The sequence below is a fragment of the Acromyrmex echinatior genome, chromosome 8 (assembly GCF_024713525.1).
Source record: "Acromyrmex echinatior isolate Ae372 chromosome 8, ASM2471352v2, whole genome shotgun sequence".
NCBI classification, from domain to species: Eukaryota; Metazoa; Arthropoda; class Insecta; order Hymenoptera; family Formicidae; genus Acromyrmex; species Acromyrmex echinatior.
This window is the reverse complement of record NC_141859.1, coordinates 9,997,630-10,014,349: the sequence shown is the minus strand read 5'-3', so window position 1 is coordinate 10,014,349 and position 16,720 is coordinate 9,997,630. Positions and strand designations below refer to the sequence as shown.

The 16,720-nt window shown below is 38.5% G+C and overlaps 1 protein-coding gene across 5 annotated transcripts in view; it reads right to left on the bottom strand.

Annotated features, from left to right (window-relative positions):
• LOC105149109 (ankyrin repeat and BTB/POZ domain-containing protein 2) overlaps positions 1–16,720 on the bottom strand; it is a 32,098-nt gene that overhangs the window by 9,199 nt on the left and 6,179 nt on the right. For 2 of the 5 annotated variants that reach the window (XM_087409009.1, XM_087409008.1), the window contains 5 exons: positions 16,072–16,312; positions 1,986–2,190; positions 1,564–1,809; positions 603–1,082; positions 107–437 (listed from right to left, as the gene is read on the bottom strand). In XM_087409009.1, the coding sequence (XP_087265135.1) occupies positions 107–437; positions 603–1,082; positions 1,564–1,809; positions 1,986–2,190; positions 16,072–16,280 (1,471 nt within the window). In that variant the 5' untranslated portion in view covers positions 16,281–16,312. The other 3 variants (XM_087409007.1, XM_087409006.1, XM_087409010.1) reach the window with 3 other exon arrangements.

The window sequence follows — 16,720 nt, the reverse complement described above, 5'->3', positions numbered from 1 at the left end:
AAATTAAATTAAAAAAAAAGATTGGAATCGGATAAATTTATCAATATATAATTAAGAGTGAGCCAATATTTAATGATCTTTATCTTAAAAAAATAAAATTACGGACCCGATGCAGTTCGACCGGCGTTGAGATGCGCGTACGGTTGTAACAGGCCCCATAAGTCGCCGCTGTTCGCTATAGCGTGCTCCAGCATTGTCGCCGTGAGGGTCGTATGCGGTTCCGTCGGCACGCATTGTAGCAGTATCTCTTCCAGGAGATTCTCGATTCCGGCCGTCAGATATATCGCGGCATACTCGTGAATCATCCGCCCGAGTCTCACATCGGACATCCAACGTAAGAAACGTCCGACTGGCAATTGCAGCCCCGAACGGGATGCCTTCGATTGTTTCAGCTGATCGCCAGATACAGCGAACATCGCGGCAGCTCGAAGGCAAGCCTTTAAACAAGGCAGGTATCAAATGACTATGTTTAGTGTTAAGTGCGCCCATCGTGATTGGATTATCATCAGTTATTATTAGAATATATTGCTCTAGTTATCAGGATATTAGAAACAGGATATTATTATTTGATATCATATATAATAGCTGGCAGATAATCCTACCTTGGTACAAGAATCCGCAAGAGCCGGACAGAGTACGATCTTAAAGGCGCTGTACACTTCATGCTTGCTACAGAGACCTATAGGTTTTGCCAATCTCTGAGTCTCGCGGCCGATCCTGACTAGCGCACGTTGTAGGAGATAGGAAAGCCGCGGAATCGTCTCCATCGAGACTTGCTCCATGTGTTCTCTTGTTCGACCATTTTGAAGTACACGTAGCACATCATGGTGAGTCCACGGTAGCTGCTGCAATTCAACCAGACGATTATGAGAATCTACCCAGACGAACTCATCGGCGCTAGTCACGTTGGTGTTGATCGTCTCCAAGCTGGAGTGTCGCATCAGCCTTCTCACTGCGGGCTCTGAGCTTTCCGAGCCGCTCAGCGAGGAGTATGTGGACGAAGACTTGTGCGAACGCATCGTAAGCTGTTGGATCGCTAGCTTTATATCCTCCAAACCGGAACCCGACCATGGTACCTGTAGCTGCAAGCAAAATGAAACGTTAAAAATGGACTTCGAGAAATGAAACAATCGTTAGCCAATAATTCACTTAAAATTGATTTTAATTGAAAGAGATGAGATTGGATAATTTTCATTAAATTCTATAAGAACAAAGAAATTAATATAATGTTATAATATTGATATTTGTCAGAATATTTATAGCATTTTAACGATTTACTTAGATTTTAATTCAGATCACAGGGGCATTGTTTAATTCCAATTTTCTAAAGACACGGTAAAAAGACAAAAAGTTATTCATCAAGTATCAGTTAATTTTAATTAAAATATATATAAGAATAATATTAGGTGTTGGAATTAATTCGTAGCGTTTTTTAATGAAAGAATGTTATTTATTTCACATGAACATTAAAAAATACATTAATGAAAGTACTTCCCATCACTTGTAAAACGCTACGAATTAATTCCAACACCTAATACTATAAAACTTGGATCACTAGATCACCTTAGCGGGCGTAGCTCGGTGTCGATTGCGGCTCTGACCGGATCGGCTCCTGCCATTCCTTTGAGTAACCGATGCCGAGAGTCGATCGTCTTCGGGCACAGCATTCAATTGCTGAGGACTGTGAGCTTTATGATGACGATGCGGTGGTGAACTGCTGCTTGTGTGGCCGCCAGTATCCGACATGCTCGCGTGTCCGGACGATCGATTCTCATCGGAGGAGCTGTTGCCAGTGCATTCCGGTCGCCTCTGCAAAAATCGGCAATCTTTTACGGCGAGCGTCGCGGAATTTTCTGACTTCAATTCCATGTGATTTTTCGCATGTAAACTATTTACGAGAAGTCAGAAAAGCATTAGAAATTAGATATACCCGTGGAATCTCTCCCCCCGTTCCGTAATAGATAAGTTGACATATTTCGATATACCTGAAGCGCACGGAGTTCGTGTAAACTGAGATGATGGTGCTGAGAATGACGTGGATGCTGTGGGATCGGTGTCGGTGCTACGATATCCGTATCCCTTTCTGGGATCATATGGACCATATCGTGAACTCCGCTTTTAGGAGAATTCTCGGCGAAATCCTTCGAGTAAGAGGGACAATATATCTCGCGGCTATTACCACCGCCCGGTCTGTAAAAGAATTTTCATCTTGGTTCGACAAATAATTTGTTCCCTCTTATTTATATTACTCCTCGCATTGTCTATTCTCGTTACGTTTTAAAAGTATAAACGACATAAGACTTACTCATTTTATTTGACGGAGCTTACTTTAAGAATTTCAGGCTTAAATAAAAATTTAGTTACCAAAGAAAATTTGGAAAAAGAAGCTATCCGCAGATTTTTATTATGAAAAAAATCTACTATGGTTTAAAAGGAGAAAACTTTCGCAGCAACTTGACGACTTGAAAATCTCGTTCAGTGGACGGGTTTCTCTACTTGAACGACCGAGAAATGATATCCGATATTCTGTTGGGTAGGTCGGTGCCTCATTAATTTGTCACAGGAATAATTCTAGCGGCTCTCACTTACAAGTGATTGCTCGCGTCGTCTTATCAAACTTCCCCTCCCCTCCTCTCCTCCTCCGCGTGACGGGAGAAGCAAATAGCAAATGCATAACACGTAGGTGCATTCCGAGGAGGCACTCGTCTTCGTGGAAGTTACACTCTCGAAAAGTCGTAATCTACGCAGCTAACTACCACGTCCGATTCCTAGCTCTCGAGAGTCCGAGAGATAAGAGTCACGTAACATCTACGAAGAAATGGATAAACGGAACTGCGTTCTCGAGTTGTCCTAATGAGACTCGCGTCACTTGTAAACCGTTCTAACGACCGTAAGGCTTTTTAGGCACGGAATATTTCTTCACCCTATAGAATGCCAACGACGTGGGGTCTGATATATACGACACCCTCGCGAAAAAAAAATTATTTAGCTTACGGCGGCCGCAAAAACTCGATTGTGAATGCGGTAAAACGTATTAAACGTTAACAAAGGCACGTGACACAACAAACTTTGAAATGTTTACGTTTTAAATATTTTGCAATTTCCTAAAATGTAATTAATTTTCAGGAAGAATCCCGTAAGACGTATTTTAAATATTGCCAACCTTTAGCTCCTCTACGATGTCAATATATAAATATGTTCTCGAGAGAAAGTGATGCGGAAAGAACCGAGACAAAACGCGCCAAGCATAATTCTGTCGGAAACGATACGGAGTCATCGGTATCGTGATCCTAAAATTATTTAGACTAATAATGCGTCTATTCAATTAGAGGTTCCGCTGAAATAAGCAGCTATAATACGCCGAATGTATTGCACAATCCTTATGAATCGCTATTATATTCAATTGTGCGACCATTGTTAGCCGATATCGACGCCGAGGATTTAGCTTCGACAACTTTCAAATCCGACATTACGAGTTGCGCAAACTGCTCGCTCGGGAGATACCGAGACAGAAAACGCAGCAATGCAGGTAGCGTATCGGGCAAATCAATTTCTGGTTATGATATATACAGTGTACACGGTTATACGAAAAGTGCGCAATATGTACTGACTAATTAATTTGTTCCTCTCGCATTTCACTTTTCAGACACGATTCTTGCGAAGCGCAACATCGCGATTATCCAAACGATGCGTTATATCATATAAATTTTAAAGCGTTTAGGCTATATATTAGGTCATTTAAAAAGTATCCGCGGTTTTTTCATTCAAAAATTGAACAAAAAACCGCGGATACTTTTTAAATCACCTAATATAATACAATGCATTTCTTATTGTATCATTGTTACATGTCTCAGGTATGTCAATCGTTTAGTCGTCCATTATTAGTCCAATATTTAAAATTAAAAAATTTTAACATCTATTTCGAGAAAGAGGAATTCTAAGAAAACGTCGAAAAAATTACACACACACACACACACTCACGGCCTGCAAGCATTCAACTCGAATGCACTTATTATGCACTTTGAGAGGCATCACTGTTGGGATCCGAGCATTAGCGGTGCATCATCTGGATTTCCTTGGAGAGCGCGAAGAACGGATCGTTTGTACGTCGGGGAATAAATCAGCGAGCGCGGCTAGGAGTCTTAAAACAACTCGTAATCGCGATATGTAATGCCGATTCGAGGCGGTTCAAACACGACGATTTACACGCACGTCCCATTACACGATATCGATTCGATACAGCGCGATGAACGTTTTATTCGAACGCGCGCATCCGTCAGTCACGAGGGGGGAAAATTAAATGAACGCGAAGAGATAAGATATATTCAAACGCGAGCTCTGCGATGCTGTCTGGATCGATTGTGAATCATAAACTACAGAGTGGCGAACTCTTCTCGTGAGTGCGCAAAATCGGTGACATGTTTAGATACGCGTTCGACCATCTCGCGGGATAAATGTATGGGACGCATGACTCCATTATCTCATTTCACAACTAAAGCTGGAAATTGGTTACAGTCACTAAAATTTTGCTTTATGAATTTTTTATCGTTCCAATACATTCGTCTTACATCAAGAAATCGTGAAGCAATTGAACAATAATTTAATTAAACATACTATTACAATCATATTTTTCGTAAGGAAAAGTCACGATTATTTTTATTTTCTTAAATGTCTGATTTCTCCTGAGCTGGAATCATTAATAATTTAATATTTAGAAAAATTATCAGAAATGGGTAGTAACTAGTTAAAATGTTAAAAAAAGAAGTTAAAAAGTTAATAACTTTTAACTTAGTTAATTTTAAATTTTAATTTATTAACTTTTTTAAATTACAAATTTTTCTATCTTTCTTAATGCTAATATTTTTTTTTCTATAAAGTCATTAGAGAATTAATTTAGAAAAAGTTCAATGATTTTAAGATGAGAGATCTAATAGAGTTACGGTAGCTAATTTTTATTGACTCGCTAAGTTTTGTCAATTTCGCTAATATTTAAATCACACTAATTTTAGGTATCATAAACATTATATTTCAGCAACATAAATATGAAATGAGGAAAAATTGCTGTAGAACAGTATTATACATCCATCAATTTTCTAAATTTTTACGTACATTTTTTGTAACAAATATCTAATCTATAGTCGTAAACATGCATGAGCAGTTGTTTTAAAAATTAGAAAATTAAATAAAGATTAAAGAAAGAAAAATAAACAAACAACAAACATATACTCTTCTCTCTCGCAAGATTTTGACAAAAACGCCTTATGATGTGACTCTTATAATATATAAGTAACTTATATGAATATAAAATTAAATTTACCTAATAATCTATATTTATAAGTGTTATTTAAAGTAATCTCATTTTAAGAAAAATTAGGACATTCTGATCTCAAAAATATATTTTTTTTAAATTAACTTTTTTTTAAACTTAAGTTAATTCAATCTTAACTTTTATTAAGTTAATTCTTTATTCCTTCAACTTTTAACTTAATTTTATTAAGCCACTTCTATAAGCCACTAACTTTTAACTTAATTTAGTTTAAAAGAAAACACATTAACTTACCCAACCCTGGAAATTACGTACCAAAAAACATAATGGATTATTCGTCATTTAAATTATATCATTTGTAAAAAAAAACGATCAGATGTTTATCAATAAATTAATCTTAATCAATCTCTTTTATCAGTTATAAATCAAATTTAGACCGACAAAAATATAATTAATTAATAGAAATAATTCTTTTCGGTCAAAGTAGATCATAATGCTTTTTTTATTAACACGTGTGATGATAGCACTTCAAATGATAAGTAAATCACCCGCGGAAATGGCATGAGGTATCGCGTTTTAACACGAGAGTGAAGGAATTTTGATTCGCCGAAAGGCAGCATCTATTTTTTCTTCCTTCGTCAAGCGGAACGACAAGCGAGCGTGCATGCGTGCATGCGTGCATGCGTGAATTTACCCTCTCAGTCGCCACTGCTGCACGAAACTCCAATCCGCCTTGAACCCGCTCGTGTCCCCCGGCAAGGACCAATAGTCTTCCAGCTGGCTCTCGTCCTCCTCTATCCTGAGCACATCTTCCCTGCTGGGGCTGACGTTCACCACGATCTCGTGCGCGACCTTGGGATCGCTGTTCTCCATCGCGGAATCTCGATGTCGTCCAGCATCCTCTTCCCGTTCGTTATCCCACTCCAACGCGTCTCGTGGACGAGACGTCTCATCGTTCCGCGATCGCAACGCAAGGGATAACGAAGTCTCAGGATCCTCCTTGCATCTTGACGTCATCTGCGCGCCCGCTTCCGGTAACGGCAGTGGAGGCGGAGGTGGAGCTGGTGGTTGCTGCTGCCTCACTTTGTCTTCTTTCTGTCTCGGATTTGAATCGCCGAAATAGATGACCGTTTTATGATTTATATCCTTCCCCGTTTTCCCGATGTCATTGTTGGATGACGCCCATGGTTTTGAACTACCGTTTACGCCGCCGCCGCCGCCGCCGCCGCTACGACGACTTCGGTCTTCCAAGGTCGCGCATCTCTCGTAATCGTCGTACCTTGCGATTTCTCGCCATTCCTCTCGCGCCGGAGGCTTCGGTAAGAAAGGTACGGCCCGCCGTAGGATAAAATTTGTGCCTTCATGGCCAATCTGCTGCTGAACTTCGACGCCGTTGGCGCTCATCTTGTAGCCTTTCAACTCGCGGCACAACACGCACCTGCAGTCGTCGGTGCACTGAGCTCGTCTCGTGGACGGCATGTTATTCACAGGCGGGTCATTCTAGGACATGCGAATCTCTAATCAGCTTTGGCAATGCAGAAGCTTTGCTTATCTCTATATCGCAAATGCGAAAAATATGAAAGCGTGACCAAAGAGGAACCCGGTTTCCGTCGATAGTATCCCGAACTAATTCCCAATTTAATTGTACACGTTTCACTGTTACACACACAATCACGCCTTATTATTCACATTGTTATTCAAAATAGCAAGTTCGCGTTTATTCGTAACGTTTACAACTGCAGCAGGTTTCTAAAACGCGAGCTCAGCTCGTTCGATTGTATTGCAGAATGTAGAATGCATCACAGATCACTATTTCGCTGTAGCGTGAATTTTTGTCTATCACGATTACTTTTATTTCACCACAACTTTTCCTCGTGAGATGGTAGGATGTCGGTTTCACGTCCTGCCACGATAACGTTCGTTGTGCTCCAGTTTTACGCGGAGATTCACCCTGCGACGTTTCCTCGCTGATTCATTGAAAATATCTCTTCTCGACCCAGCGATAAAGATGTCTCATCAATCGAGCGACGAGTCATCGAGTTTTAATTAAATTTATTATCAATCAATCAACTGTACGACAGCACGACGGAAATTTCGATTCGCTTGCAATTACAATAACTTGCCTTTCAACAACGCATCACGGGAACGCGACAAAAACTCGAGGATTATCACGGGCGATTAATACGGGCGGCTGCTCGTATAAATAGAAAGAAATTGTACCCCGGCGAACGGACCGTATAATTACGACGTTACTCTTTATCGCTGCATTAGCGCGGCAGTCATCGTACCGCACTCAATGTAAACACGCGACTGAGACGACGATGTGTCTACGGCTTCCTGTGCATCGGCACAGGTGAAACGTGTGCGCTTCCCTCGCGGTGCACCACAGGAGTCGGGGAAATGAAGAGATATCCGTATCACTTTCCTACCTTCACCGTGCGTGTGTATACGTTCGCCGTGCGTGTACGGCGTGCGTTCCCCGCCCGCCGCTCTACCTTTTGTTCCGTCGCGCGTAACTATGATATCACGGGAAAAGAAGCTTCGCTACGCCTGTAAAAATATATAATATGTATAATACGCGTTTCGCGTGCATGCGTTACAAATACAGAAATTATCCTCGGAAATGCTCCCCGCGAATGATTTCAAAAGACAGAGACCATCCCCCTCCTCTCCTCCCCCTCCCTCAACCATAAGAATCGATCGATTGTCTCGATCACGTACTCCGTCTCACGAAGCGATACTATCCGTATAACTATACGGAATAAATTGTGCAATAGCGTAACGGCATTACGTAATTATATAACGCAGATAACGCTACTAATTGTATAACGCCGGACTTTGTAAAACTGACCGTGTGAAAAAAAAAAAAAAAAAAAAAAACAACAACTCTCGCGAACGAGTTACACGGCCTCCCCTTACACGCGTAATCCGGTCGAAGGTTTTATCACGATACAGCAACGGGAGCTTATCACAGGGAGCACGAGAGCTGACCGCGATCGCAGCGTGCATAAGTCCCGGCCGCCACTCGTAAACTGCTACCTCTTGCTATGCTCTTTTCACTGGCAAGCCGCAGGAAACGGGAGAGCACAAGCGAGTATGTGTCTTTACAGAGAGAGATAGACAGAGAGAAAGAGACAGCCCCACCATATGTTTCGGGGGAGAACTTCCGGCGACCATCCTACTTCCTACGGCCGTGTACTCAAATCGCATCGCCCCAGTCAGCGTCCGTGACGGACTCTGACATCGCTTTTCTGATACTGCTGTGCAATCGCTTTTTTCCGCTGAGACGTGAGGCGTCTCCAACGTTCAGGATTAAGCGAGTCGTACTATTTATTTATTTATTCATATATTCAGTATACGTGAATTTTCGACTTCATTCGTAGATTCTAATTGTCAACGTTTCGCAATGATATTCTCTTTTTTTTTTGTTAATTGACGATTAACTATTTATTTTCGTTGTTACTGTGTAAACAAACTGTCAACGAGCTGTCAGAAAATTCATTCTTTCTAAAGTTCTTCACTTCCAATAATATTGTTAAAAACAAGATAATCAATAGGTTCTAAAGAAAAATCTAAAAAATAATAAATAAAATGAGCAATTTGAGCCAACACTGGTTATTCGTGTGTATTTTATATTATTTATTCATAGTATTATAACGTATACGTTTCGACCTACGGTCAAGGTCCTCTTTAGTACAAAGAAATTTACTTAGACTATTAATTATAAAATTACACAATGATAGCGCATACGAGTATAAACTATTACCGTATAAAATACGAAAAAACCATAGTAGTGAGTAGTATATCCAAGTTAATCTTGGTCATCGAATTATCAAGTTTAATGACTGTCAAGATTGAAATGTTTCTATAAGGTATATTGTACATGTTCCATTTAATGAAACAAATTAAGAGTCATTAGACACGACATAACTCCATTTGGCAGACGAATATTGTTAAATGCTAAAAATATTTGTTTCTTCCTTCTAGATCTTTTTGTTAATTCTTCCCGTTGATTACAAAAATTTTAATCGCAATACAATCTACATCCCGAGATTGATAATCAACGCAGACAGCTAGATAGAAGAAATTACCATACAAATTTAATAATCTTCCTACTTACAAAACAATTCCGTTCTTCAGATAGCGTAATGACAGTATAAAGGATGTCGTGTTTTGATACTATCTCATGCTTGCGATTTTATACGGTACTGTAACCTTTTGTATCGCGCACGAAATCTGTCCACACGATCGGCAGAGAAGGTCGACCGTGAGTACCCCGTGCCGTTGTTGATTCCTTCCGGTACTGTTTTATTGCGGCGCGTATGAAGGAAGATTCCCAGGAGGTATTCCTAGTAGTAATTAAACGTGTACAGTTGGAACACGGGGTGCTCGCGGAAAACAGGAAGCGAAGTGGGTCAGCGTTAAAATCGTCGCCATTACAATTATACAGCAACACTCGTCACTCGTCCCCGACTATGTGTGCGTTGCGGAATTATTTCCGCGTGGATTATCATTGTTATAGTATGAAGATAGCGTATGAAGACTATCCTCCTCGTGTCGGGTAATTATGAATACTTATGATGCAATTCGCGCGTCGAAATTGATAATGCGAACGGTAAATTGAACGTAAAGCATGGTGGCAAGCGAGTGCGGATGTTTTCTCTCGGAGCAGTGCGATCAATGATCCTGAAATCGGCAGTTTTTGACTAATTTGAAACATTAGCTGGATCTGGAGATATTAATAATCGTGTAAATCTTTCGTTTCAATTATTAATACTTGTGTTATGTAAATTAATTTTTTTAATCGGTTTCTCAATATTTTTTTAAAATGCCGCGCACAATAAACAAAAATTGTTCAATTATATTATATTTAAAAAATGTGAATTTATATCTTTGAATTTTTGATCAAAAATGCTTTCTTTTAAAATAAATTTCTTCCGGATATCTTCACGGATATGTCACGGCGTCCATTTTCTTCATTTTTCATTTATTTTTCGTTAGCATAGATTATATTTAAAGGTTTTAATAGAAATCATGTTACAACGAAAACTACCGACCGCCTTTGCAGTTTGCATTATCGTAAATTAACGCGAAAGCATACAGTCCTACGATCCAGATAAACCGGTATCCTTATCGCGTTGAAAATCTATCTATCAAAGCCGACTTCATTGCGCGAGGAATCATTAAAATTCAGACCATAAAAACAGCGATAATAGCAGAGTTTCTAAAAAAAGTGCAAGACATAACTAAGCGTCTGCTTAGAATTTACACGGTGATTGCGAAAACGGACTTTATGAAAACACGAACGAGAGTTCGAATAATTCACACAGTTTCAGCTGCTGACTAAAAGATATACAATACATTCCTACGAGAGAAAGAGAAAGAGAGAGGGAGACTGAAAAATCGTAGCTGGTCATACATATGTAGGTGCAAGTAAGTTTGCTGAATGAATACTTTTAAGAATGGCCAAATCTGCAACATGTGTCTCTAACAGACAAATCGCAGGAGGAAGAGTTCAAGGCAGATACATATTGTCCGTGTTCACTGGGCGAAACTCCGGTGTCAAGGGCGGCGGTGCAGACGCTCCTACGAAGGATATTAAATTATTTACCGAACCGTGTCTGCGCCCGAATGTCCGCCGAATATTCTCTCGAGGAACGTCCCTGTTCATTCGCCATTCATCGACGTTTCGCCGTCGATTCTTCGCGGGTAAGAAGGACGGGAATTACGGCCTCTCTAGAATGTGCGCGCCGCGTGTTCTGTTCGCCAGCGCTATAATTTTCCCGTAAACGTTTTTCCCCATGCGAAAGTGGCGTACATACGTACGTACATTATATCTACATACGAAGCGTCCCAGGCGGAAGTTCTACAACGTCGCGTCGCGTCGCGACGCCTGCAACGATGACGTACGCGGAAAGAGATGCGAGCGAAGAGAAAAACGTCGCGCGAATGACGTCACGTTTTACGAGAGTGCAGTATCCATATTTGCCTCGCAAGGGCTAAGCCGCTCGTGCGGTTAATTATTCATCTAAGAGGTATATCCGACTCGGCGGCAATCGATCGGTATCGAAATGTAATAGCATGTCTGGAGGGAGGATGGGAGGGAAGAGGGAGATTTTAATAATCGCCGGTTCTCGGATGCCTCGCGTAGGGCGTAGCTAATAATAAGCTGGTATAGGAAGCCCGCCGTGCTTGACGACTAACGGTTCTCGCGAATGGGAGTGAACGCGCGAGAAATTAAGGGAAATTCCTCAAAATTGAGATCCTCTCTGCTCTACCATTTGCATGTATTCGGATTTCTTCCATCACGCGCAGCATTATACTACAAAAAATATAATATACACGTATATGTATACAGCAGGATGATAACGGAAGATGTTATTGCAGTATGGAAATCTTCATCATCCGGGAACCATCATCCATCTGGCATTGGATTTCATCATTTTCAAAGAAATAACGGAAACCTACAAAAGTTGGCAGATTATTCTCTCCAAAAGTAAAAGAAAAGAAAGTTTTCTGCTTCTCTTGTTTCTTTCTTTCAACTATTATCTTACAGATCAACGTTTTTCAACTTTTTTTTTATTTACACACGGAGAAAAATGTTCGTTGAATTCATTGGATTTCTGGTGAAAAATCAACGATCCAGATTTCTGGTTTAGTCTACTAGATTTCTGATTAAATCTATTAAATGTTGGTCATTTCAACTAGAATTTTTAATAGATTTAACCAGAAATCTTGTAGATCTAATTAGAATTCTGGATTGTTTATTTTCCAGTTAATTCAAATCTTTTTCTGTGCAGTATATTAAATAACAAACCAAATTTTTCGAAATAAATCATTAGATGCACACACTTTAGCATTCAGTATAGATCTTTTATTACATACCATTAACAAGACTTCAGAAATAAAAAGTAAAGTTCTAATATGAGTAATAATGTGGCTCAATAAAAAACAAATTAATAATAATAATAAAGTAGAAGGGCTACAAGCTAAACAATAACTTTTAATATTCGATAATAAATAGTACAAACATATATTTCGACACTGATCAGGTCATTATTAATGTAAAAATAAAAATAGAATTTGAAATTATGGCATTATTTAGCGGTTATCAATAAAATATTACAATAAATAGCCTGAAGTTATTAGAAAATTTAAAATAATTTATTATGTCTCTTAGATAATCCATGTGTCCTATGTATCTCTGCTGCAAAGGTGGTACATCATTAAATTAATTTAATATTATAATAGTATATTTAATTTTTGTTTGAAGTTATTATACACCTTGGCCAGTAGAAATCATTCGTAATAAGTTCTTGATAAATATGAGTTAAAATTAAAAATTTGTTCAGATTCAATAGTGTCAAATAATAAAATGGAAACTGTCAAATTTTCCAGTAGTCAACAAAATAAATTTCATAATTAGGCGAAAATGTAATAGAATTTTAAGACACAAAATGTATTTGATCAATATTCAGAGACGTTATGACTTAAAAAACGTATAAATATTAAAAAACATAAATATTAAAAAAAATATTAAAAAACGATAAAGTTCTAAAATGTTTATTTTATTAACGCATATAATGTAGATAATATCCATCATTTTTAAAACATTTTTTACTACGGTACAATTGAGGGAAAACTGGTACAATTGAGGGCAAATCGGTTTAATTTAAAAAAGAATTAAAATAAATAATTTAATCCTTTTAAGTTTTTATAAGATAACAACAAAGAATACATAATTAAAAGGATTAAATTATTTGTTAATACTGAAAATATGTAAATTGATTTGCATTAATTTTCCCAATGAAAAAAACGCTATAAATTTTTTGCTCCTTTTTACTTTTTCTATAATAATTTTCGCGGAATACTAAAAAAAATTCTTTGCTGCACATCAGTATGCGGCAATATATCGATTAAAAAAAACTTAAATGTATAATATATTTTTATCGATGTAGATCAATAAAAATATAAAAGCGAAGCTTTGTCTATTAATTTGATTCTATTTATATCTCTACCTTTCTTTCCGGTCATTAATCATTAGCGTTAGCAGTAACTTGTGTTAGCAGTAACAATCCTATGCGCGCAAAGATAATGAATACGTCTCGTCCCTGACGTCTCTCCCGACAATCCCGACGCTGTTAGTAAAAGCTAGTTGAGATTGATGCTATACAACGGAAGAAAGAAGGAAGGCGAAGTAAGGCGGAAAGAGTCATTAACCCAAATATCTGCTGCAGATTCACCTCGAATCAGCGTTTCCCCTCATGCGCATTCTTAATCGCGCGACGAGCAATAGCACGTTCCCAGATAACGCCGTTTTTCCCGCGAGTTTCCGACTTTCGGATAACTAATTAAAAGCGAGCTCTCCGAGCTCTCCCTTCGCACGCCTATAATGGCAGGTTAATTTCTATTTCATCCTAATTCGCCGGCAAAAATGAATCGGACGATTGAACGTTAAATATAACGAGATGCGGGGTGAGAGTAAAAGTTTCTGCTAACGAGCGTTAGAGCATGGGATGAGCGGCGCACAATAGCGGCGTACAATAGCGGCGCACAATATTATGGTCACCAACACAGTCGAAGATCCAGGAGAATGCGCGAAATGCATATCCAGTGTACCGCAAAACGCCGGATATTCGGATATGCGTTGCCGGATATTTGATTGTGTATGCGTCCGAATGCTTTCTCGCGACGCATCTCGTCGACAAAGAAAAGAATAGGGCCACATGTCTCATCGCGATATTATTATACAAGTACATTTGTCGTATGACGAATTTTTTTCTAAAAATGTTGATTGGCTAGTAGGATAAAAAGATTCAAAAATTTGTCTGCCCTGCAGTCAATTAACATACAACAAATGTAATATTAGCGTAAAAAAAAATGCAAAGAGGGGGAGGCGGAGATATTTTCGCATACGAGAGCGCATATGAAAGCTCTCTTAAATTTATCAGACGTCTTATCTGTATGCCGAGCAGATTTCTGAAGCCCCATGATCGGGGTGCCGAAAGTGATGTCGATGAAAAAATGACAGAGAGAGAGAGAAGCTATGTCATACGAACGTCGGATACCCCGAGATCGGATCAGCTATAATTACGTGTCTCGTAAATTTTAACGATCCTCGATCCCAACATGGTCGATTCGATACGCAAAAAAGTGGGCGTTGTAATTGACAATGTGCGATGTTCTACAATCAAATTTATGAGTTTGTTGCTAAGCGCAAAATAAGATTTAACGTGAGTAAGTTCAAATGCGCAGATATTGGTTCTTAAAGTAGTTATTGATTTGAATAATCGTGTAACAATCATCGTGAATCGAATTTCAGATGAGTAAAAATGTACGCGGAAAGAACAATTTTTAAATATTTAAAATTAAAATTTAAGTAGATTTTGTTAAATCATTGAAATAATTATGTAGAAAATTCAAACATTTTGACAATCTAACAAAATTATTTTCAGATTTGTGTCTCTTTCTAGTTAAATTTTTAAATTTAACTTTAACAAAACCATTTTTTCTTTATACCATTTATCCTCATATTTTTTCTTTATTAACTCGATATTATTAAAATGTATCAACAGATTTTTATTGTAAATCTGCCACGATTATCATATATTCGACTCAATCACGAGTTTATTTAAGCTCTTTGCAATCAATATATGTAAAATAATCTCATATATATATATAATCACGCAATTATTTTGTATTATATCAATCACGCGCATATACAGTAGCTCTATTAACATATATAAGCATGCATAACATGATGAAATTATTATTAATCGATTATATTTTCTAGAATAGGAAATTTGATAAGTATATTTTACAGTCAATTTCCCTTGGGAATAGCAACTGAACAACGTTTGACAATCAAATACTCTATCGATATTACGTATTAAATATTAAAAGTCTATCTTATATATACAAAATGAATATTATGACTAAGAAAATAAAAAAAAGAGTTGGTCAGTATATTTGCGAATTTGTTTTCTTTCGTGATACGTGATACGTTGTCAAAGTGTGTCAGATGAAAGTCCAAGATGAAAGTGGGCTCGGGCTATTGAAGCTACGTTAGGTCTGAGTTAAATTATCTCACAAACGAAACATCGCGTAGCCGACGAACAACAACGCAATATTATGACCAAGTATCAACTGACTTCGCTCTTTTGCTTTAACGGTAGAGGCTCACGAACTCACTCAGGAATTCGCACACCATGCAGGTGCGAGGACCCGAAAGGTTAACCGAGACGTCTCTACGCGAGCTCAACGTCCTCGGCTTTGTAGCCTCTGGCTTTTCAACGATTCCTATCGTAGGATCTATTGTGTTTGACGCATTCGTTCCTATTCAAATCTTACGTTCGCGCATTTTATGGTGACAGGACTCGACCTAGATAACTAGGAAAAGATTTTTTTCCTTTTTTCATTCATTGGAAATAGTCCGAAGAGAACATTTAACCGAGACATTTAAGAGATGGCTCTTTTGAATTTTATTTACAGTTAGTGCAAGTAATAATTTTTGCAGTTTATTCTATCGTATATTTCATAGTTACAATCAGTTGTGGCCCCGTTCTGGGATAATAATAACAACAAGTAACAAATGACGAAGTAAGAACGACGAACAAAAAATGACGCGTTGAACGGTATTTAATTTTAATGAGTCGGATTTCTAGATGATTTTAATCGATCCTTATCACGTGTAGCGGACTGTCGAGCAGGCGACCATTAATTAGATCTTCATTAAGATTGGCATCGATTAGGCTGAGAGTGCTAAAGGAGAGCATTGAGCGGCGAAATATAAGGAAAGCGCTTACCTTCGCGGCTTCGGACGGAGTATCTCGTGACCCGAATCGGATATGCAGATGCTCAGACTCAGTGGACCGCCGTAATGCTCTGAGGGAGTGCTGGCAGTCTGCACGGTCGACTGTTGAGGGCTAGAGATACCGCCCCAACCGGAAGAGCTGCCTAAGAAGAGCGGCTGCTGTCCGCAACCTCCGTCCATCGTTGGCCGTTCCAGATTCATAATGTCTCCAAGAACTAACACCGTCGGAAAACCTGTAAATTATCCCGTGTTATACGTCTTGCAATAATCATCATCATCATTATCATCATCATCATCATCATCATCATTATCGTTTAGCCCTCTTTTACGATTAAAATGAAATCCCGGAAACGAACGAGATAAGTCTTTCACACATCGCGAAATGATAAATTCGTCGGTTACATTTTTTTTATATATCAATATCATTTCCTCAATTTTATCGCGGTATCATTTTATTAGTTCAATTTACTTCTTCGTATATACTTTATTTCGTTTCGCATTAACAGAGCTCGTTGATCCAACATGTTGAGTTTGAACACAGCTTTAGATAGGTGTGATGAAGAATTCTGTCGTTCAAGATTGGTGACAACGAGTAATGTGTCTCATCGTTATATTTAAGGAGGAAAAACATTGCAATATTC